The sequence below is a fragment of the Clinocottus analis genome, unplaced genomic scaffold, assembly GCF_023055335.1.
Source record: "Clinocottus analis isolate CAN_PGR_092001 unplaced genomic scaffold, fCliAna1.0.p SCAF_4, whole genome shotgun sequence".
NCBI lineage: Eukaryota > Metazoa > Chordata > Actinopteri > Perciformes > Cottidae > Clinocottus > Clinocottus analis.
In genome coordinates, this window is record NW_027176153.1 from 20,922,987 (window position 1) to 20,947,096 (window position 24,110).

At 44.0% G+C, this 24,110-nt stretch overlaps 1 protein-coding gene across 13 annotated transcripts in view; it reads right to left on the reverse strand.

Annotated features, from left to right (window-relative positions):
* The window catches only part of rap1gapa (RAP1 GTPase activating protein a), a 44,091-nt gene that overhangs the window by 5,176 nt on the left and 14,805 nt on the right, over window positions 1-24,110 (reverse strand). For 6 of the 13 annotated variants that reach the window (XM_068596826.1, XM_068596838.1, XM_068596830.1 and 3 more), the window contains 16 exons: window positions 16,496-16,589; window positions 11,936-11,971; window positions 10,834-10,881; window positions 10,322-10,360; window positions 9,951-10,142; window positions 8,274-8,377; window positions 7,310-7,388; window positions 7,135-7,188; window positions 6,668-6,751; window positions 5,067-5,167; window positions 4,764-4,893; window positions 3,658-3,813; window positions 3,501-3,572; window positions 2,070-2,156; window positions 1,845-1,985; window positions 589-720 (listed from right to left, as the gene is read on the reverse strand). In XM_068596826.1, the coding sequence (XP_068452927.1) occupies window positions 589-720; window positions 1,845-1,985; window positions 2,070-2,156; window positions 3,501-3,572; window positions 3,658-3,813; window positions 4,764-4,893; window positions 5,067-5,167; window positions 6,668-6,751; window positions 7,135-7,188; window positions 7,310-7,388; window positions 8,274-8,377; window positions 9,951-10,142; window positions 10,322-10,360; window positions 10,834-10,881; window positions 11,936-11,971; window positions 16,496-16,589 (1,549 nt within the window). Of the gene's footprint in view, window positions 1-588; window positions 721-1,844; window positions 1,986-2,069; window positions 2,157-3,500; window positions 3,573-3,657; window positions 3,814-4,763; window positions 4,894-5,066; window positions 5,168-6,667; window positions 6,752-7,134; window positions 7,189-7,309; window positions 7,389-8,273; window positions 8,378-9,950; window positions 10,143-10,321; window positions 10,361-10,833; window positions 10,882-11,935; window positions 11,972-16,495; window positions 16,590-17,028; window positions 17,074-18,407; window positions 18,587-18,742; window positions 18,829-24,110 lie in introns of those variants that run through there. The other 7 variants (XM_068596833.1, XM_068596834.1, XM_068596827.1 and 4 more) reach the window with 6 other exon arrangements.

Genomic DNA, 24,110 nt, shown 5'->3' on the forward strand with positions numbered 1-24,110 from the left:
TTTCCATAAAAAAAATAGCTTCCCACCGACCCCCAAAATGCTCCTCTATTAGTCAAAAATGATTGCGTAACACTCAGCGTTGTGCAGTGTTTACAGAACAAATATATAAACTAAACAAAAGTGCAAAAAGCTGCCATTTGAGGATACGCTTTATGACGGCAATAGTTGTTCATAATCACGATAAAAAAATACAGTCCACATACATTAGCTGACACACACACACATACACACATATTGAAATTCAAGTGAGAAGTTATAAGCGCTGCCGATGCGTGGGGTAAAACAACATTAGAAGCAGCTTTCGCCCCGGGGAGAAATTCACCTCGTGTCCTCGAAGCATTCACGTCTACGAGTGTCCAGACACTCCATCTTGTGCTGCCAGACAATGTGCAACCCCTGCAGTGTGAGAGCCGTGTTTAAAAGGCCCAGGCATAATAAATGTGCCACTCGGGTCCTTCTCAGTGAGACGTCAGTGCAGCAGGCAAGTGAGGGAGGACACGGACTCCAGCAGGACTGCAGGGGAGGGGGGGAGGCAGAGGGAGCGAGACTCGCCTCCCTCGAGACCAGGAGGAGTGGGGCTGTACTTACTATCCCTGGGAATTTGGGGTTCTCTGCGGGCTCGTGGTTAAAGCTGCTGCTGAAGCTAGTGGAGAATGTGTGTGGCTTCTTGAAAGTAAGACCCATGGCGTCCATAGACTGGCTCCTGCTGCGCATCACCCGCTACAAAGAGAGACGAGGAGGAGGAGATAGATTCAGATGGTGCTGGCCCCGGCGACCCCTCAGCATCGCTGCACGGCGTTACGGGCCGAGAGGAGCCTCGGGGGCTGTCTCTGAACACTGACCACTACAGGCGGAGAGCGCCGGCCTGATACTAATCCTGACAGACAAGGAAGCGACAGAGAACACGGCTAAGCTTTAATGCCCGCAGGGGGGGAGGGGGCTTAGATGAGTCATTATGTTAAGATAGGTGGGAAGAGAGGAGAAGTAGAAGGACCAAGTGGCTCACAGATGTCGGACCACACTAAGTTTAAACACAGCCAGGAGAGGTTTTGAAGGCCAGTGCACCTCTTTGCAGGCATGGAACAGAGTGAAAAGGCATCTGATGGTGAAGGAAATCTATCCGTTTGTTGTGTATTAATCACAAGGAAAGATGACAGAATCGTATGAGTAAGTGACTCGAAGCTGAACACGGGGGCATGCAGAGGAGAGCGCAGCAGCACAGAACAGCAATGAGGCTTGAGGAAGAAAAGCTTTGAAGCCGAGAGTGGCGAGTTCCAGCAGGAAGAGCAGCAGAGCTTTTCTTCATTTCAAACGAACAAAGATGGAGGGAGATTAATCAACCTTTCCGGCCCATAGCGTTGCGTATAGATAAGAGAGATGGCCAGAGAGAAGACATCTTTTTTTTTTTATATCCGCAGAAGAAACATCAAACAAAACAGCTGGTACAAAAGCTGATGACTGTAAGTGTCAGTTTTATGCTGTTCCTGTGCAGTAACAATGACCTTATAATGGCATTTAAAGGTATGTGAAATGTGCTTCTACCTTTAATAACCTATAAGCTAACCGCTTCATGTTAAACACACGCATGAGTGGTATCAATCTTTTCATCTAACCCTCGGCAAAAAAAGGGAATAAAAGTGATTTCTAAAAAGCAAAGTTACTTCTTTAATGGAAATACGTTTAAACCTGACTTAAAATCGCTGTCAACATAATTAACAGTGTTCCTATATCAGTAAATCTTTTTTACGTTTTAACATATTGATTTTTTTACATTTTTCTTCGACGCAGACATGTTGATAAAGTGAAGTTCAAAGCCTCGGCCTCGCTGCTGCCTCTCCGGTTACCTTGAAGGACTCGAAGAAGCCGCCTCCTCCCGCACTCCCGTTTTCCAGTTTGTCGTCGTCTCCTCCGACACCCATCATGGCCTGGCTGTTCACATGGAGCTCCTCATACAGGGTCTCTAACAAGGCCGACCTCGTCCGTTCCTTAAAACACACACACACAGGAATGAAACTCAGGATATTTTTAAAGAATGCTGGAAATGCTCTAAATGCCTTGCAACAACTCACCTCTAGTTTGGAAAATTTCTCAGCTTTGTAGCAGGCGTACTCTGCATTGATGAGCTTAGTAAACAGGAATTCATGGAATTCAGGGCTCTGGAAATAGAGGAGCAAAGAGACAAGACGTCATGTTGTAAGCCACATGTAGCTACATGACCAAGAGGAGTCACACTGCTTTATGGTCTGTTTGACCAAACGGACCATCATTTACTAAAGAAACATCATGCTGGATTGAAGAAGACTTGAAACTAGAGATTGAGACATAAACTCAAGTTTCACAATGTTTACTGAGGGAATACATCAAGAGAGGAGTAGAGTCATTTATATATACTTCTATACAACCAGAGGAGTCGCCCCCCTGGTGGTCAGTAGAGAGAATGCAGCTTCAACACATGAAGCGTAGACTTCTATACAACCAGAGGAGTCGTCCACATGGTGGTCAGGAGAGAGAATGCAGCTTTAACACATGAAGCATAGACTTCTATACAACCAGAGGAGTCGTCCACATGGTGGTCAGGAGAGAGAATGCAGCTTTAACACATGAAGCATAGACTTCTATACAACCAGAGGAGTCGTCCACATGGTGGTCAGTAGAGAGAATACAGCTTTAACACATGAAGCGTAGACTTCTATACAACCAGAGGAGTCTCCACATGGTGGTCAGAAGAGAGAATGCAGCTTTAACACATGAAGCATAGACTTCTATACAACCAGAGGAGTCGTCCACATGGTGGTCAGGAGAGAGAATGCAGCTTTAACACATGAAGCATAGACTTCTATACAACCAGAGGAGTCGTCCACATGGTGGTCAGTAGAGAGAATGCAGCTTTAACACATGAAGCATAGACTTCTATACAGCCAGAGGAGTCGTCCACATGGTTGTCAGTAGAGAGAATGCAGTTTTAACACATGAAGCGTAGACTTCTATACAACCAGAGGAGTCTCCACATGGTGGTCAGTAGAGAGAATGCAGCTTTAACACATGAAGCGTAGACTTCTATACAACCAGAGGAGTCGCCCCCCTGGTGGTCAGTAGAGAGAATGCAGCTTCAACACATGAAGCGTAGACTTCTATACAACCAGAGGAGTCGTCCACATGGTGGTCAGGAGAGAGAATGCAGCTTTAACACATGAAGCATAGACTTCTATACAACCAGAGGAGTTGTCCATATGGTGGTCAGGAAAGAGAATGCAGCTTTAACACATGAAGCATAGACTTCTATACAGCCAGAGGAGTCGTCCACATGGTGGTCAGGAGAGAGAATGCAGCTTTAACACATGAAGCGTAGACTTCTATACAACCAGAGGAGTCACCCCCTGGTGGTCAGTAGAGAGAATGCAGCTTCAACACATGACGCATAGACTTCTATACAACCAGAGGTGTCGCCCCCCTGGTGGTCAGGAGAGAGAATGCAGTGGGCTCTGGGGTCTTTCTCTTACTTTTTTAAAGACAGCAGGGTTTGGGAGGGCGGGGCCAAAGAAAGGGACATCATCCCGTGCCGTCACTGACACCTAAGAATGAAAGAGTAAGATTAGGTTTAATCAAAGCGTTTGTCACCGGTGGCAAAGTCTGCCCATCGGGAGGGAAATAATCCACCTTGTAGAGAACGTTGTCGGAGCAAGGGTTGACCACTTGGACCACGACGTATGCGTGGAGAAAGTTGGAGGCGATCATGTCCGGTACGAAGGGAGTGTTTTCCTCTTGGAACAAGATGGCCACAATGTCGTTCCCTATGTGCCTCTTTCTCTGCAACTGCAACACACCGATGTGACATTTTCATTTACAGGCGGATGAAAGGTTCATTGTCAGATGAGAGAATGCTAATGTCGAGCACTGATGGGCGTGTATGAATTTCAGAAAGCCAAAATTATGAAGTTTAATGCTCATTGGAGTTGAACTTGGAAAATAATAAGTCAGAGACAACTTTGTCACTGTTTTAATCAATTTTTGATAAAGCCCAGTCTCATTCAAAGAATACTTTTTTTACACGCCAGTGACAACGAAAAGCTATCCAGCATATTACTGACTGATCACAGCTGAATAGGATATGAACAAATAGTAAGCATCCGGTGTTTGTGTTTGAAACACGATTAAATGGAAATTGCTTTTGTTATTGTATAATTAAGGCCTGAATTGTGAAGTGTTTAGTCATTATGAAGAATTTCCAAGGAAGGGCGTTCTTGCCATTCTTCCTTCCTCTGACAACTGGATGCATGCGCAGCATTTAAACACCAACAGGGGGTGCTGTTCCCCCCGATGACAGCACAATATAAGCGCTGATCGTCTCAAAAGGCGCAAATGCCTATAACACCCACCACTGCTGGGGAGACAGAACATATAGACATCGCCTCATCTGTGTTGGGACAAACCACGAGCGCGATCGGCGAGCGAGTGTGTGTTCATTAATCAGAGTTTGTGTGATTAGACGTAGAGGGGAAGGAGGAGGATTCGTGCTTTAATAAATCACGGAGCGAGGAGTGATGCCCGCAACTGCAGAAACTGGAGCATACATTCAGTGATTCATGTTTGCAACCGGCGTGCTATTTATTTATTTATTTATTTTTGTGTGCTAATATGCTGCAGGTGTTTGGCACAACAGGGAGGTGCACGCACAAGCTGGTACTAATGACCAGAGGGAACCTGTCTGACAGCTCGGAGTGAATCACGAAAAGCCGTGTTCGTCTGGTATTGTATTACAGTACCTGCTGGGTGTCCCCATCTGTGTAAGGCAGCTTTGTGGACACATGGAACATGACCTCTTTGTTACGGTAGTTGCAGTAGACGGATTCAGTGCCAGTCTGTCCGTGAGTCACGTCTAACCCTCCACGGAAGCTGCAAGCAAACACAACCATGTATAACAGGATATTCTCCGCCATCACTGCAGTACCATGACCACCATCATCCCTATAGCGAGGCCTCACGTGATGTAAATTACGGTTAGCATCATTTAGTGAAATGTATAGCGGAGTACATATAGTGCCTTTAAACCAGAGTCAGATCCTTACCCTTTAAAGTTGTGCAGCTCAATTTTCTCTCCCAGAAACTCCAAGAATTCGACAAAGGCAGGACTCTCTTTACTGTTGCCAAACAGCTCTTCCTCTGAAGTCTGTAACCAGTAAAACAAAAAGAAATATGATAAACATTAAGGCTTGGAGGACAATATGATTTCAGCAGCAGTACTGGGGATGATTTGTGTGTCTGCCAGAGATTTTTATGAGTCCAAGTCAAGTCTCAAGTCCCTCGTGGTTGTAATGGACGTGCTATGCTGCATGCCATCACTTCTGCTTGAATGTGCTGTATCATCACTCTATTAGTACTGTGGCATATGATCACTTTAAACAGGATATTGTAATGCAAAAAGACATTGAAAATGTCCATTTAAAGCCTCTAAAAAATGACAAAGACTAATGTTACTCAGGGTAACAGGAAAATGCTGCATTGCTATTAGGCATTCAATAATAATAATCTATTTTATAGTTAAGCTTGGGCTCCAACTAATAACAGAACTGTACTGTAAGTGAACCCATCCCTCGAGCCTCTCAAAACACAGACATGCTCACACAAAATGTTTTGCAGGTCTCAAGTCACTGTGTGCGACTTCAGTGAGATTTGAGTCCAAGTCCCGATTCCGAGTCCCTTATCTCTGACGTCCGCATTGCAAATAAACAAGCAGTACGGACAATGTCTAGGACGCATAATGACAACAGCAGGTGAGATTTGCATACAAGAGTGCCAGCAGTGACACACCCCACACTTTATGTGGGGCGTGTTTTTACTGCAAAAAAATCATCAGGGTTAATAAACGGATGCAGGGGAACAGAAGTGTATCCGGGATGTGTTTGTTGTTCAAACGCCGCATTTGCATTTCAGAACAATTAAACTGGTTGTACCACGGCAGGTTTACAGGAGTGCTTACGAAAGCGTGCGCGATAATGATCGCTACGGCATACATCGTCCACTGACGGCAAGTGGAGCGTGATGCGAACAAGCCGGCCGCGACACAAACAAAGACACAACGCCTGAGTAGAAGCTCCTCTCCTATTGAGTCTTTATGTTTTGTTTACCGTACGCACGAAGCCTACTTCACCGTCGTGCCTTTCTCCACTCAGCACCCCTTCTGAATAGAAACATGACCGGCAGGATGAGAAGAGGGCCCTCAGGGCCTTTGGGGACGGGGGACGGCCCTTGGCTCATTTACGATGCATTTAACAGTGTATTCGCAAACTACTGCGGCCTTAAAGGAATCACCAGGGCAGGTCTCAACACACTGAGGTCTCCATTCAGAGGTACAAGTGCCCTCAGCAAAGCATTCAATAGCTCCTCTGCCCCCCCCCCCCCCCCCCTCCGGTAAACAAGAGGTCTGTGATTGCCTCAGAAAATGAGAGTGAGTGTTGAAGACAGTCACAGTTACTGTGTGTACGCAAATAAAGCCACAATTAAGACTGGAGGAGGACTGAGCTTCCTTGAAGGAATTAGAAATTGCAATTTATGCTCCATTGTCATTCTCCCTGGGGCTGAAGACAATGAATATAAGAGATGCGTGCGTCACATAATGAGTCACATCTGACAAAATGATGAGTTTACACCCAAACGTTATATATCTCACCTGTCCAAACCTTTGATAAATGACCCCAAACTTGAAATTGTTGCTGATCACATGTTCATCAAAGGTTACAATGAGTCTTGAAGCCTGTAAAAAAAGAAAAAAAAACAGAAATAACAGGAAACATTGAAGTGGCCATATGAACAGTGAAACAGATTGTGCTTGTTTGATTCATGCCTCCTTCATACTGGCTCTTGTTAACAATGTAAGTGATTGGGGACGTAAATTACAATCCTCATCTTGGACTAAACTGTAAATGTTCATCTGACGCTAAAATGACACTTCTGGAATCACAAATCAAGTTGAGATCTTCCAAAGTAATTGTGTATTTAGCATGAAGTTGCCTCTTTTTGTTTCCAGTGTATCCTGTGGGCACCTGACGCTACAGCCGTGTCTATACTAACTATAATCATATGTGTGGGTATCAAACAGACATATCAGGCAACTATACAAACCAAGCCACATCTTACTTTTGGATAAAGGACGGGGAAAAAGCGATCCACGTTGACTTCTTCACAGACAAGCTTGGATTTAAAAAAAAAAAAAAAAAAAAGAGAGAGAGAGAGAAAAAATGTGAAAATGCAGTTTGATACAAAAACAGTGGACTATTATCTGCATAATATAAAACGCAAAATCTCTTTTTACCTTGGCCATTTGGACCACGTTGGGAAACTCTGTCAGACATGAAATGGGGATCACATCATGGAAGGTTTTCAGCTTGGTTCTGGTGAAGTCATAAAACAAATCAGCGTGGTCTCAAAGCCATATAATGTGACGCAACATTGCTCAGAAAGCCATCAGATGGGAGCGAGAGGATCCGGTATGGACCATCATCAACCTTCCACACCCTCGCCTCTCTTTGCCTCCCCCCTCCATCCCTCCTCACCCACACCCGCTTCCTGGCCTAAATAGTCCATCTGTTCCTCTGCTGTGGAAACGACAGCGCTGTTGACACTCTGTCTGGCTTTATGACTCTTATGATAACACCCGTGCCGGGAGGATGTGTTTATCCAGTCATGCTCGGCTTCCAGGGACCAAGAAGGTGTTTTATTCTGAATAAGTTTCCTGGTGATCGTGGTCTCAGCCGACACATTTGTTACTTCAGATGCTGATTTGAAGATCTTCATGTGTAGATTAGAGTAGTAAAGTTTCACAAAGCTTTTATGTAGTGCTCCACTTTTTTTGTGTTGCAGTTGTTGACTATGTTTGACTTTGCATTAAACATCCTGTGGTCAGTTTTCTATCGAGACTCATCTTGAGGAATGAAAATGGCAACTGATTCCTTAATGTCCAAAAAGAGACTTTAATTCATGCTGTAAATTACTCCTTTTTTTTTTTTTAGGTTTGAACTATCCTCTATGATATGCTATATGTATTTTATATATTTCAAATGTACTATGATTATGATGGTATTTGTGTCTATATATATATATATATATATATATATATATATATATATATATATATTAAAGTCATTAAAGGTTTCTACCATACTTTCTATTTCTTTCATGAGATTTCTATTTCTGTTTCTTTCTGTGTGAAACAAATTCAATGAAATGATGTTTTTTTGGGGTGTTCTCCACCGTGTACGCTTATTAATGAGCATCACCTGAGCATCAGACGAAGATGTTCCTGGTCACCGATCACATCGTACTTTAGAGAGAACACCAGCTGTCCAAGGGCAGCATCCACTGAATAGTAATTGAAGTGTTCCTGAGGGCATAGCACAAGGATACAGCCATTAGTATCTGTCAGGAACACACACACGAACACACACACACACACACACACACACACACACACACACACACACACACACACACACTCGCTCGCGTCAATATCCAATCCTTTGAATCAGACTACTTTTTTTTAAACTTCTGTTGCTTTTTGACTACAGGACGATCAAATTTGTTCATATTATGTGTGTATTGGTTTATATTATGTGTGTATATGTTTATATTATGCGTGTGTTTGTTCATACTATGTGTGTATTGGTTCATATTATGTGTGTATATCTTTATATTATGCGTGTGTTTGTTCATATTATGTGTGTGTTTGTTCATAATATGTGTGTATTTGTTCATATTATGTGTCTGTTGGTTCATAATATGTGTGTGTTGGTTCATAATATGTGTGTGTTTGTTCATATGTGTATTTTTTCATATTATGTGTGTATTTGTTCATGATATTTGTGTGTTTGTTCATAATATGTGTGTCTTTGTTCATATTATGTGTGTCTTTGTTCATATTATGTGTGTGTTGGTTCATAATATGTGTTTGTTCATATTATGTGTGTGTGTGTGTGTGTGTGTGTGTGTGTGTGTGTGTGTGTGTGTGTGTGTGTGTGTGTGTGTGTGTGTGAGAACAGGCGCCTAATGCATCTTTATTAGCAACTTCATTAGCGAACCTCGAGCAGCAGTGCGTGAGGTGCTGAACAGTGAGACTGCTGGCTGCTTTCCTCTGCAGGGAAACACTTGTTGCGTCTTCATTTCCTAACTATAATGAGCCAGAAGTGAAATTGATTGTGAAATTTTCTCTTAGAGTAATGAGGCTCGGAGGAAGGAAGCCGGTATAACGAGTCCGACTCCACGAGTATCTCATTTAGAAAGCACCTTTTAAAAAACGGCCCGTTTTACTTCATTGCTGAATAAACGAGACTCTTTGATGATTCCTATGTTTCATTGTATGATTGCAGATATAGGAAGTGAACTTGGAGCGAAGGACACATCAGAAACACCTAAAGCAGAGATGAAGATGAGCTGGAAACATGCCGAGCTCATCAGCATGGGGGAGATTTACAACACACACAGCTACTGCATTGAGTTAAACACAGACAATACAGATGTGCCGTTCCATCACACAAATCTAACAGGTTTAATATCATTTAGCAGTAAAGTAAATGTTGGAGCAGATGTGATGAGAACGATGCTTCATTTTGTCATATTTTCAAATGAATTATCGGATTTAATTGATAATAATTTAGGATGGGAATATATAAGCATTTATATAGGCAAAATTCAAACTTTGGAGCAAATTACATTGATGTTAATTAAGAGGGAATTTACAACCACGTGAAAGACGATGGAGGAAAAGTTTCACCCCATGAAATGTTAAAAAGACCTCAGTTAATGTTGTTCTCTTTCCTGTTGTCTCCTTTGTTTTGATGTTAGCGTTTTCATAAAAAGGTCGTCTCTGAGTTTGTTGAAATTGTCACGAGTATCGTTTGCATTTTCAAGACCACCATGAACAGGAGCGTCACGTGATCTCCCTCCGCGTCGCGGCTGACCTTTCCCAGAAAGTGTTTCCTGAAGAGCGTCGCCGTCGTGTTGCATTCCAGCTTGGTGCGGGTGTTCGGGGACTGAGGCTGCGGCCGCTCCGTTTCCGCTGTGGAACTCATCTCGTGGTTTATCCCTTCGATCCAGTAGCCCCCGAACTGCGGCAGCAGGATGAGGGGAAAGGGACTCGTTCTGCCCAACACCTGTCCCCGAAGAGGGCCGAATCACACGGGTTGAGAAACAAAAGCGCCGTAAACGTGAAAAAGTGAATTCAGAACGCGAAGGAAATGAAGGACAGATGGTGGAAAAGCGCTACGGCAGCAAATCATCATCATCGTGATCATAATCATCATCATAATCATCATCATCATTATTATCCTACCTCGTGGACACTTGGGTATGGAATGTAATCCTCCTCCGTCTGAAAAAAAAAGACAACAGAGGAAAAAAAAAAAGCTTTGTTTCCACGTCAAAAAATAAAAATAACCACACTGTCCAACTCTATAATCCCAAAGGACACAGATTCAGAATAATTGCATAACTGTTACGCAATGAAAATCAGTTTGGCAACGACATAGGAATCAAAGTATTACCATTATGCGGCACATTGATGGTTTGAAAATGCTGCATTACATTATTGTCATATCCTGTTAAACTGTTCTCTTGCTTCACCACTTTCGGTCTGCAGAGCATAGCATCAGAGGATATACACACACGAGTCAGGATCCTAACTAACTCTGCCGGTTCAAACGACAGCGTTTCTAGCGGCCTTATGAATAATATTGTGTGCTGAGGCAATCGGCCTGTCTGGCGGAGCAAGATATGGCGGAGCAGCGGTGAGACAATGGGGCACGTCATGTGAATAACGCCGCGTCTCGACATGGAGAGTCGAACCTTGAGCGGGGGAGGAAAGGTGCATCTCTGCTCATCCATTCTTTTGCCCTACAAGAGGAGAGATAAGAAACACAGAGAGAGAAAAGGGTCACACTCAGTCAACACAGCGGCCGCTCCCGCATACAAAAAAATAGAAAAAAATGTTAATTCAAACACTTGTTTTTGATTAGACACACAAAACAATTTACATAATAATCATGTCCTGAATGACCGCAACAAAACAAACTAACAGAGAATTATCATCGTTACATAATGACACAGTTTTCCCAAGAGATCCATATGTAGCAGGCAACCAAGCAGAGTCAGAGAGGGACAGATGGAAGGATACAGAGAGAGAGAGAGAGAGAGAGAGAGAGAGAGAGAGAGAGAGAGAGAGAGAGAGAGAGAGAGAGAGAGAGAGAGAGAGAGATGCATCACGGAGAGCGAAAGATAGTTTGGGGATGCTGAAGAGACGGCGTTTGGGAGTGACGGAGACATCTGTTAGAGGTAGTGTGGTAATAAGACTCCAGGGATTAAAAACGATGCTGAGCTAATTGGCCCACCTACCCTCGACCTGAGATATGTGTGTGTGTGTGTGTGTGTGCGTGAAAGAGAGCGACGACGCAGACACACGTGACGTCAAAATCAGGGCCCGGTGACGGCGAACACGAGACAAATTATTTTTGTCTAACTGTGGGAATAAAACAGCGCTGCATCACTGTATCTGCCAAAAGGGGAATATTTATGAAATACTCAGTCATGCCGTCAGACACCTGCCGGACATACACAAGATGCTGTGGCCACTGAAAGCTATTATTACATCACCAACTTGTACGTTGCCGGATCGCATGATTAGAGGAAACGTCAGAAACCAGGAGACAGTTTTTGAGGTCAGCAGTGAGCCAATGTTGCAACCAGAATGTTAACAGCTGAGAAACACATACAACGCTCTGACGAATCTCCTCTGAAGCCACCGGACTCAAGACCCTCCCAGAAGTATTGTAGCCGAGGAGAGGGCCAAAGTGCTGCAGCGTTAGGAGCAGGAGACGCTCACGGGTTAGTTGCTTGGTGAGTGCAGCTCAGAAAGCCGAGACAAAACCCGAAGATAAACGAGTCATCTTACCTGAATCCTTTCAAGCATTTCAAATAAATCGGGGGTCTGGAGAGAGGAGATGAAATGTTTTGAGATCAGTTGTTGGGCGCTGAGGTCATTAATTGTGAAAGTCCCATCACTCCCCACTTGTGGAGCTTATTTTTTGGGGTCCGACAGACCCGACTGCTGTTTGTGTAAACATTATGATAATCCTTTTTCTTCTGGTATTGCATCAAACTGGACTTGAACATCAACTTTAAGATGCTCAAATGAAATAAATAAGGGCTTACTTACATGCATTATGTTTTACAAAAGGGATGGATGAACAATTATTTATTGTGTGCACGCACAAAGAAAAGTCGTGACAGTAACCAGTAGAAAGGTCTAACTGTGTTCATGACTTCATGAACAAGTTATGTAACTCCAAAAACAGGAATCCAAATAGACTTATGTGGGATTTTGGAGGGATAACGCTGCAGAAAAAAGTACAGTGAACAACAATTACAGCCTTAGAGAACATGGCATTCAGTTTGTATTTAACCAAAAGTGACGTGACGGTAGAAACATATCATCTATTCACGTGTTTCTGCAACTAACATAAAATTAGGAGAATTAGATAAAACTCTTAATCTCAAGCACCACAAACAGAACATTCTGTCAAATATTGTCACGTCAATACAAATACGTGCTGTACATTAAGCATTGATCAGAATAGGTAAAATAGGTCAAACACAAATCTTCCATATAATATTCCCACAACTTGCACCACCGCCAACATTCAGGCTTGTGTTTACTTCACTTATTATTATTTTAATAATCATTTCAGCTCATTTCATGTGATCATCTTTTGATTTGTCACCCTGTTACAGTGCCATTTCCCGCATTAAACACTTTAATTATTAAGATCCCAACCCCCCAGCGGCTGTCGAGGTATTTTCCTCTAAAATGTCACGTAAAAAAAAAAATTAAAAAAAACTTGCCTGCATCAGATGCACAAGACGACAAACGACAGCAGAAACCCGGTGGAATACAACGGTCCGTGGAAACGTCGGTCCGAGGTACTCAAGTGAAGGCTGAGTAAAGCCCGACACAGCCAAGCAGTTTGTGTACAGAGCGATCTCGTCTTAGCTTTCAGTGTGAGTATGAGTAAAGTCCTCCGCCATGTGCAAACAATAGGCTGCCGCAAACCCTGAAAGTAAATAACGGCTTCAACTACATTAACTAGAGATTAGACCGAGAGGAGCCGAGCGACACATTATTTTTGGACCTGAGGCAACATCTGCATTGGAAATAAAACCATATGTCGTGACATGCAGGCCCAAAATGCACCAGTAAGTCGGACCAAATCTGTTAGTTTACACTGAAAGAAGCACCCGGTAATAGAATTAGAAAGGCTCCCCTGCAAACAGTTGTCTTCAGCTCATCTCTATAATAAACAAGCAGCGTGCGCACTGTTTCGCAGTCGCAACTTAATCTCAATCTGTAGAGGCAGTTGTCCGAGACTCTGTGGAAATTGCTGCCGTATTCGCTGTACAGTTTGCCACCCGGTGATGTTTTCCATCCAGCGTGTTTCTAAAGTCAAGCTCTACTCACATGGCCGGGTTTCTTCCAGTGGGCCTTTGTCACCGTTGGAGCGTTGAAGTGGTCGTCGGGACTTTTCGCCATTTCTAACTTTTGCTAATACCGGCGTCGCCGCAGCTTCAAAAAGGAAGATTCTCGAGTGACTTTGGGTTCGGATTAAACTTGCTCTCTTGACTGCTGTGCCGCTTTCAAATGGTAGACGGTTTGACGGTGTCCCACTGTGACGCCTCAGGTGAAGCTGCATCCCTGCCGAGTGTGACCTTATGACTAAAGAGTTGGATCAGACAAAATAGAAAGACGAGATCCACAGGCTCTCCCCCGGTGTGTGCTCTAAACACACAACATTATCAGCACGTGGCTCAGGTTGCATGCAAAGTTTAGAGCAGTAATCCTCTGACTGACGTTTGAGGTCTTGTCCTCTACTGATCCTTCCCTGTCATTGAGCGTCAGTGTGGGAAGAAATCTAAACCACACATCATCCATCCTCTTTATCACCAACCTTATAGTGACTCGATCTCTTTGAGGCTGACAGATGGAGTCGAACTGACTCTCATGGACATGAACAATTCTCCCGGTCCCAAGAGAACTATATATAGGCAGTCCCACTACACTATAGACTCCCGAAAGTATAGAATGGGTGCAAATGTTGAGAAATTAGGGGATCACAAGCTGGGAACAAATTGATTTGATTGAAAAAGACAAACAAGATGACCACAAAGGAGGAAGAGTGGGGATCCAGGCGAGCGTTTAGTGAAGGTGATGGCGCTTAAACCTTTCATCTCCCGAGAGCTATTAAAGCTCACTATCTCCTCTAGGCTTTTCAGGCGCAGATCTGCTCGTCCTCACAGAGATAATTCTGCCTTTCACCAGCTCCCAAGACGCTGCAGTGCATCATAAGGATGTCGGGGGATGTTGTCTTCTTCTTTGACGCGTGTCTGGTTCTTGGTTCTGGACGTTTAGGATCTCATTGTCATCACAGGTTTATGGGGGACTGTTGGTTTGTAGGGTCACACTAAAATTTCACGTGTGAGGCAACACTTGAACCAGCCTGATGCTGAGCCAGTGTTTGGTCTGTCCGTTCTGGGTTACGGTAAAAACATGGCGGCCGTGTGTAGCGGCTCATTCTGAAGTAACAAGAAAAATTCTCAAGAAAGCGTGCTGATCAATACTATATTACATTTCTGCCAACAGATCCCCTGACATGCTACACACGTAAAATTGTGTACAAAGTGTAAGCGGCCAATGGCCCATTTCAGAATAATACAAATCACATCACTAGATTATAATTAGCGATGCATCAAAGTGTTAGCATCTCAATCTGCAACTTGTAACATGTGTTGTCACATATGTGAAGTGGAGGAGAAAGTAAAATATTGGTTTGCAAAATATAGAGGAGCAGAAAAATGGAAGTTTCATCCAATGGAAATACACAATTAAAGTACAAGTTCCTCCAAATTGTACCCCAGCAGAGTACTTGAGTTAATAATGCACTTAGTTGCTCTCCACCGTGGTGCATGCTGGTGTAGTTTGAGTTAGTTAGTGACCATAAGACCTGCTGGGGTTAATTGCAGATTGACCTGGTTTCCACAGCGCTCTGATTATACTGATACACTCCTTTGTGTCTTTCCCACTAAGCCCTTATTATACTACAGTACATATCATTACTGTCCCTCGATATTCTCATCAAATACTGGATCATGAATTGTAGATGCTCAACGAAATATCACCCTAACTGCTGCTGACACCCTTTAGAGTGCTAGGAAATAAGTGTACTCTCTCTCTCTCTCTCTCTCTCTCTCTCTCTCTTCTGTCCAATTATAAAGCAATTCTGCTGGGATCAGGAGCGACGGTTAAACAGCCCGACCATCACATTCTCCCTTTAATCCCTTTCACTTCCCGCTCCCACTGCTCTACTCAGATCAAGTCAGATTGAGAGACGCGTAAGCCTCATCCAAAGTGTGCGAGACCTCATGAAACCAATCTGACGCGAGTGAGATTGTATCCGCTGTTAATCGCCACCGAGCTCGGCTTTGCTCAGTTTCTAAGTTCTCGAAATATTTGGAGAAAAAAAAAGCGTGCGCTTTTGGTTTTTCCACCGCCAGTCGCTCATTATAGCGATAACACGTGCCAAAAAGGTGGGCATGAAGATTATGACAGCGCGATGGATATGATGCGTGTATACTGTGAGGACCTAAATGTATTTATTGAATCTGCTCACGTTCTGCGCTTTATATTCTGCATCTGAAATCTGAGTCTTTCCTCATTTCTGGAAGGAAGAACAACAGAACAAGCAGATTTATAAAAGCTCAAATTAATATTTTAGTGAGTCTCACGAAGTAAAATGGCAGAAAATGGATGGCAGGCTAAAAAAACGCACTTTAAAAAGAGGAGAAATTGGTACATTTTTCGCATACCACGAAAAAAAAGGATGATTTTTAACTGACGCATCTTGTTGCTTAGGATGGCAGAAACACAACCACACAACAATTGAACCCCAAACAAAGACTGATTAAACATGACTGACTTTCTAATCCAGTGACGCATCCTACGTGACGGTGGGGGCGTCAAAGTCTTTTGATTTAAAAATGACAATCGCTCCGACAAACTGTACTTTGTTTGCTTTGACGGCATCAGACTTCTTTCGGCTCGGATTGAGAAAAAAAAACTGTCGTCGCCAAGCTGACAATTTCCTTATAAAAATAGATTTGTATTAATTGAATCAAGGCGGAGATAATCATCCGAGACACGACGCTCTGTGGACTCTAATTCTATAAGTCAAACAAAGGAAGGCAAGAACAAAAACAAACAAAAAATCAAAGTAACACTGCGAGCAGAAAGTCTGCGTCTGAGGCCGTCAAGACGGATTAAATCCAGACAGAACACCGAGCGAGTGAATCCAGACGGAAGCAGGTGCAGAGACAAAATGAGCAGAGACGCCTCGCCAAGATCACGCAGTGGTCCAGCAGATAAGGTCAGGGGTCAAAGTGCGACTCCTTCGTCTCCGCCTACCTTGTGGAACGACGAGGTGGGGTATGAGACTGTGGGCTGGAACAGCTGGGGCTCTAGTGTTGTAGACATTTGTGGGTCACTCCCATCTTGTTTCCTACAAATCAGACGGATGAAAGAGAACATTCAGTCAGAAAAGGTCGACCCAGTTAGAAATCAAGCAAAAAGGACAGGAAAAAACGGCAGTTCTCTGGGAAATGTAGCTGGTCTCAATTATACAACAGCCTTAAGCCCAAAGAATGAAGGTTTCTTCTCATGAAAATGGGATATATTTGTTATTGATCCGTTTTTTTCAATGTCTCTAGAGAGTGAAGCAATTAAGTGGTCAAATCTGACATGGTGTAAAGAAATACTAAAAAATGGAGGCTTATAAGTCTCACTGTGAACCATCGGCTTTGTCTTGTATGTGTAGATATGTGTTAGGGGATGATTTCCTCTCCCATAAATGCATTTCATTGTCGAAAACCTCCAAAGAAAATAACCTTCATAACCATCAAGAAGCATACAAGTTTGTCTGAAACACAAAGTCAACATACAATTTCTTCTCGCTTTAAAAAAACAAAACAAGAAAACGTTCATCTGAGGAGGTTCTTCGTTTCCTTTAAAAAAGAATAAGCTGGTATTCACAAAACTTCAGGGATGGAGGGACACAACACTCCTACTGTCTGGTACCACATTGCTAATGCAAAAAGCCAACAATACTAGTGTCACGCATGCTCTGCTCTACACTCAATATCCCCACCAGGGCGATTTATCCCCCACAGAACCACAGGTCGATGCCCTCACTTAGCGCGGTTCCCTATTGACTCCGGGCCCGTTTGCACGGCGGGCTTTCAAATTTGTTTGATCAATGCAATCCATTTCAAAATACACAGCGATCGATTGGTTCGAAAGCAGAAAAATCTTTGCGCAGCAGCGACAACGCAAAGTGAAATATGTACATTGCAGTCTGTGATGATGTAAGAGGGGCCAAAGCAGCACTAATGAAATATGAAACTAAAAAAGGCACCAAGCAGAGGAAAATCTGGGAAATAAACGAATGAGACAAAATCCTCTTGAACTCGAAAAACAAAAAAAGGAAGAGAGAGAGTCCGTGTACTGCTAACACAGTAAATTATTATCACACGAGTGAATGTATGGCGCTGTGGTGCGGAGGACAAACAGATGCTGAAGTGGAACATCTCTTCACAGAGTCCACTCAGACTCAGATACAGATGAAGTAAAGTGAGCATGAATCTGCCCGCGACATTACGCAACGAGTGGATCTTCAATCAAGGAAAAGTCCCCCCCATCACCCAAATAAAAAAAATGGGAATGAATATATATGAACCTTTTTTCCCAGCAGGCTCAATAGAAGAGCGAGGCAGCGGCTCTCCCGTGGGAGAACAGGACACGGTGGAGCATCAGCTGCCCTGAACTCATAATTAGAACGGATGCATAATAGATGGTTCAGGACACACACACACACACACACACACACACACACACACACACACACACACACACACACACACACACACCTATATAAAAGAAAAGGTTTTCATTTCTAACAGTTGGTTTAAAAAGGGCGATATCGTGTTGTATCACAAAGAGGTAATACTTGTTTGCATGCGCATACACGACGATATACAACTAGAGCCTCACATGCAATATATTCCCCTCTGGCAGCATGAAAACACACATCAAAGTAAAAGTGGGAGAAGAGATATCCGGCCCGGTCCATTACAAACTCGTCCTCCATCAGGAGCATGCTGTGCCAGGACAGCTCACACACACACACACACACACACACACACACAGACACACACACACCTGCCTGTTCTGCTTGGCATTAGCACGTAAACCCTCCTGCAGATCGGTTTGCATCACTAAGCCACGGCTTCATCCCAACACCACAACAAATTACATAACGCACCTCAGCTGGTCGCCCGCCGATGCGCCACGGAAATCAGCAGCGTGGAGAAGTCGCGGCGTGTCATCGGGGGGGGCGGACCTGAGGTCCTGCGAGCGGAGCGGAGCAGGAAACTTACTCACGCGGCGGCAGCTGGACGCTCCCAGGAAGAAAAAAGGTCCGGACGCCGACCGGCACTCTGACGGATGACTCACTGTCTACGCTTCTCCTCTCGTAAAGCTCTCCCTCACTCTTATCACAGTTATCTCCTCTCCCTCTCTCCTTCTCTTCCTCTCTCTCTCTCTCTCTCTCTCTCTCTCCAGCTTCAGTTCACTTGCTGCTTTCCATCAGCCGCTCACCTGCTGGCCTCTCTCAGCTCTTCAGAGTGCCGCACACTCTCAGTGAGCATCCTCTCCGCTGCCGATTCTCCTCCCTCACTTACTCACTCCCTCCTCCCACTCAGTCTCTCTCACACACACACACACACACACACACACACACAGACATATGCACTCTTTAGTTGTCACTTCCTCTCATCTCCACCCGCTCCGCTCTCAAGCTCAACCGTGCGTGATGTGGTGGTACTTGTCCAAAATCCCGTACTCTGAGCTTCGCCCCCTCCCATTTATCATCCCCCTTCAAGGCGGGAGACCCCCCCCCCCCCCCTCTCATCATCCATTTAGGGGACGACTGAAGTCTGCCGCTTAGAAAGAGAAAGGGAAGAAGGGCTGATTAGGGTAACGGGCGTCGACTTCAATCCCCACAACACAGCATCACGAGCCAGCTAGGGCTGTTGCTGTGGCAACCACATAAGCCACACGCGAAAAAGGAAGAAAAAAAACACACACACACACACACACACTCAAATTCATGTTTGCTGTGATACGACATGAACAAGACGATTATGTGCAACATTTAGTACCCAAAGGTGAACAGGCAGTGCAGGCTCAATGGCTTCTCACTGTGCAGGATGAGTGAGTGTGTGGAAATGTTTTTAATTACTCTAATGAGTCTCATTCAATCCCCAGTGAACGTGTGCGTTTCCCCCACTAAGCTACCAGGGATCCCAGCAGACCTGTGAGTAATGTCACCAATACCGCCTTTTCCTGCTAAACCCCCGCTCAACAATAAGCGAGAGCGAGGAGTCATCTGTCGAGCTCCTTCATGAAAAAGTATACTAGACTAAAATGTGTGTGTGTGTGTGTGTGCGTGTGTGTGCTGTATGTGTCAGACTTGAAGAGATAACAAGAGATTAGAGCACAGTCCTCTTACTGTGCACCATTAGGAGCTGTGTATTGTGATAAACAAAACATTTAATCCTCTCACTGTCCAAAGCTTACTGGTGAAAAGAAGGGGGGGGAAGGCATTATATCATTGGACAAAACTCTAATATTGTGCAGATTAGCAGTGATTTATAGGGACACAATAATCCTGTCTCCATCACTCCTCTTTTAACCCCTTGACTAAAGACTACAGGTAGACAAGGGCCATCTTTTAGGGGTCAAGAGGTCAGGACCGAGGGGTTTAAAAAATTGCTGCTCTCCTGAAATTTCCCCATCTCTTATTCTCACTCCGCCTCTCTCACTTTCAGCTTTTTAGCAGCTATTTCTCAACAAGTTAGATCATAATACAAGCCACAAGATGAAATAATGGAGTCAGCAACTGTGTGTTCATTGTTCATCAAGTTGTAATTAATGCATACAAATTCATACAAGTTGGGCTGAAACTAAATAAAGCCAGCCAGCGATTAAAAGTGTAATCTGTATGATGTGTGTGTGTGTGTGTGTGTGTGTGTGTGTGTGTGTGTGTGGGAGGGAGTGTGACCGGCCAATGACCCCCAGGCAGTTAGAGGTTTAAGTCTCCAATCACTGACACATTATACACGAGCCACATGTCAGAGGTCTCCAGCAGGCAAGATGGCTGCTGTTCTGAAATATGAATGGATGGTTATTTATGCATAACCATCGAGTGTCTCCCACAGGTTGAGATTTAATTAGCGGTGGTCGACCTCAGGGGAGGAGGGGGAAGAGGTAATGGGAGGGGTGTGAGGGGAGAGGGAGTGGAGGGGGGAGGGGACTGCAGACAACACTGAGCAACGCTAAAAACAAAGAGTCGGCTAAAAAAACTCCACTGAATTCATGAGCTGCTGTTCATTTTTCGCTTAGTTTCATCCATCATCAGAATGAAAACCAGTTTTTTATTTTATTTTTTGTGTCAGATCTAACAGATTTTGCCATTCACACTGTTTTTTTTATGACAATGCTACGTGCTAAGTCCCTTGCACTACCCAGATATTATACAAATATGTAAATATTTTGAGTCCCTGTAATTGTCTGTGACTGACAACTGAAGTCAATCACAGATTCTCGCTGCTCCTGCAGCAGCATGTTGGATGTTGGAGGTCTGAGGGTTCTCCTGCTGTTCCTCGATAAGTTAAAACACGCCTCCAGTCGCTCCTAAACAAATTCACTGTGATAATCAAGCCCATGGTTTGTTTGCAAGGCAAAGTAGGAGTGCCAACTGCTTCCGAAGTTTTGAAGAAACTTTACACCCCCACCATGATTTATCTGCAGTGTGCCTGCATCCCACTGGGACTATGATTGGGAGTGGTTTGATAATCATGAAGCGTTATTTTTAAATGCCGTGTTTTGAACTTGGTAATTGGGCTACAACAATAGGAGGTGGGGGAGTCAGGCAAATACGAAAGGTAAGCATATTGCTAATGACGTTAGCTTCTCTCCTGTTTAAACAGTTGGGTGAGTAGTGACGTCTGAGGCACAAAGTAAACAGTAAATACAGTAAATAATGGTAATATATATGAAATAAGACTTAAGAGTGTCCAGTCACAATAGCAGCTCTGTGAAGCTGAGTCACAACACTCATTTGCTGATATTTAGTCGGTCTAATGTTTAGCACGTTCTCCATTGTATCGCCTGTTAGCACGCTAACGTTTTATTATTGCCATTAAACACAACATGAAGTCGAGGCTGACGTTATTAGTTTTGCGGGAATTTGGTCAAAAATCAAAGCGCCGATCAAATTACCTTTTGTTCTGATGAACATGTTCGATGAGAAGTTACGGGATGACCACGGTTAGCGAAATCATCCCGACAGCGACATGAACGCCTGCGGCTAACTTCATGGCAATTTGTACAAAAAAAGTGTGGAGATATTTCATGAGAGAAACTAAAATGTCAACATGCTGGTGGCGCGGGAGCAAAAGACGAGTGGGACACGTCGTACGTCTCAACACAAGTTCATGAAGCTGAGATACTGCAGTCCGAAGGAGAGCGGTAAACTGTTATCCTGTGCTAGCGTTAGTAGCGCTGCAATTCTGGGATCAACTTTAATGGATATTCCTCATGGTCTCGGAGTAATATGACTTTAATATCTCGCCTCCTCTCCAGCATCCACCTACTGAACCAGAGGCTTGACCTCAACTAATTCACGAGCGCTGCCGGTCCCCAAACCCAAATCATTTACCCAGCAAGTTGTTTATAATGTGTGTGAAAATGTGTTTGAGAGGTCAGACGTCACCAGATTCAGCTGTGCTGCTCGCTGATCCGGTTTCTCCCCCCGTGTCATCACATATTACGCCGACGACACTGAAGAGGTCAGATATAAGTAATCAACCTCCTTGTTAGATTTTTTTTTTCATTCTTTTTTTTTTCCGAATGTGCTGTGAAGTAGCAACACCTGCTGCCTCGCCTATACCGTCAGTCACCCGACAGCTAGAGACACAGGGAGCCCATGTGCAATGAATTACCACACAAATAGACCCTGGAATTGCTATGTTTTCAGGGTCATCCTTCCCAACCCTCCTCATGATGACCCGGAGCACTCAAACAAATAGGAGGATGATTGTCTCTGGTGTGAAACCATTTCTCGGAGCGCCGCTTATATGAGTTACTTGTCCTGCCTCAAAGGCAATCTTTCCGGATGAAAAGATCTGATTCCCATTCAAAAAAAAAAAGTTTTATTTGGGTGGAAGTTCAGCGACATGAATATATACAGCCTACCTAACATTTTATATGATCTTCTGAGTCTGATTTCTTCAAGTATCTGATTATGTGCGTGTGTGAGAGAGGAAAGCAATATAAAAAAGCTTCTCGGGGCAAAAGCTTCTGGGCGATAGCTGTAACAGTCACCGTTGCCACAATCTGGCAAAAGCAAATATTGGACACATTTCAAAAAAGCAGATAAGTCTGAGAAGCAGTTTGTTCCCCAGAGAACCTCTAAAAGTCATTTCATAAAAACTTATAGATATGGAAATCCCTTTCAGTCGTTTTCATCAAGCCATTATCGTGTTGACTTGAAGGTGGGGCACATTTTTTTTATGATTGACCATTATATTTATGGGAAGAATAGAACAAATAGCTCCACAAAATGGCTGCACAATGAAATGTTATATGCATTGAATGATGAATAATAAACCATCTGTGGGGTCAGATGTGTGAGGACACTCCATGATGGGTTCTCTTGAGTATACACCTCCATGAACAGCTGGCCATATTCAGAATGCATCAGCCATGCAGAGCAGGTGGGTTTTTTTTTAATAAAGCATGTTCACGTTGCCTTTTTTTTTGGTACTGGATTTCCAGCTTGCTTATCTCTCACAATTTCCCAGTCCAGATTTGGTTGGTAACACGATCCCTAGGGAAATCACAGTCATGCATATGTGCCTTTCCCGTGCCAGGTCACGGGCAGGATCATTTGGTGCTCTTTTGTGCTTGATACCACAGATACTACAGTGTATTCAGTGATATTCACTTCGCAAGCATCCATCCTTCCAATGAAGCAAGACAAGAACAACCAGGATAAGATCACGCAGGATCTTCCTCTCCCATGGGAGGGAAAGCATACAGGCGGAGAGCGGGGAATCGAAAATCCTCACTATCTTATCATCCCATCCTCAGAGTGACCAATAAAAAGGCCCTAGAAGGGACATACGCACCGTCAAATGTTTGCTCTCTCGGATATACCCATCCACAAACACAAGGAATAAAGACCCTGCCTGTCCACTCAACACCTGAAGCTCTGTCTTCGGAAGATACTGCAGCTGCGAGATATACTGTCTGAAGCAAAGACGAGATTTTTAAACAAGCTGGCAGAACTACTTTACCGTGGAAAAGCTTCAAGAAGCTTCGAGAAAGAAGTGAAACGGGAAATGTCCTGTCGAAGTTGCCTGGCACTCATCTCAACCTTCCACACAGCCTGCTGTCGTAGGAGCTTTATGGTTTTTTTGTTGTTTTTTTAAGACATCTTGTGCTGATGCTGGATGGTGGATGACATGTTAGGATTTGGATTATTGAGACGGGTAGAACCAGGGACGAGCTTGTCACTTTTTGTGCTATATTTGGTCGGACAGCAGGAGACTCGCAGAGAGACAGTCTACTCTGATCTGGCTTGACAGTTTGCTCTCCCACTATGTCCTCTCTTCTAGACAACTCGGCTTGACACACACACACACACACACACACACAGATGAGCGTGCACAAGCAAACTGACACCCGGCCCGGCTTCACGGCGCCGCGGTGGGCGCATGTGCAGAGGAGACTGTCGGAGGATGATGAAGAGTGACATCTCACGGGAAATCAGTGAACACAAACAGCGGCGTGTACAGTGACACCTCTTAAGTGTTTTGGGGAAGAAACAGGGACACAAAGGACGGAATAGGCCTTGAATTTAGAAAGCGTCATAAAAATAGAACGACGTATTGCATCGCAC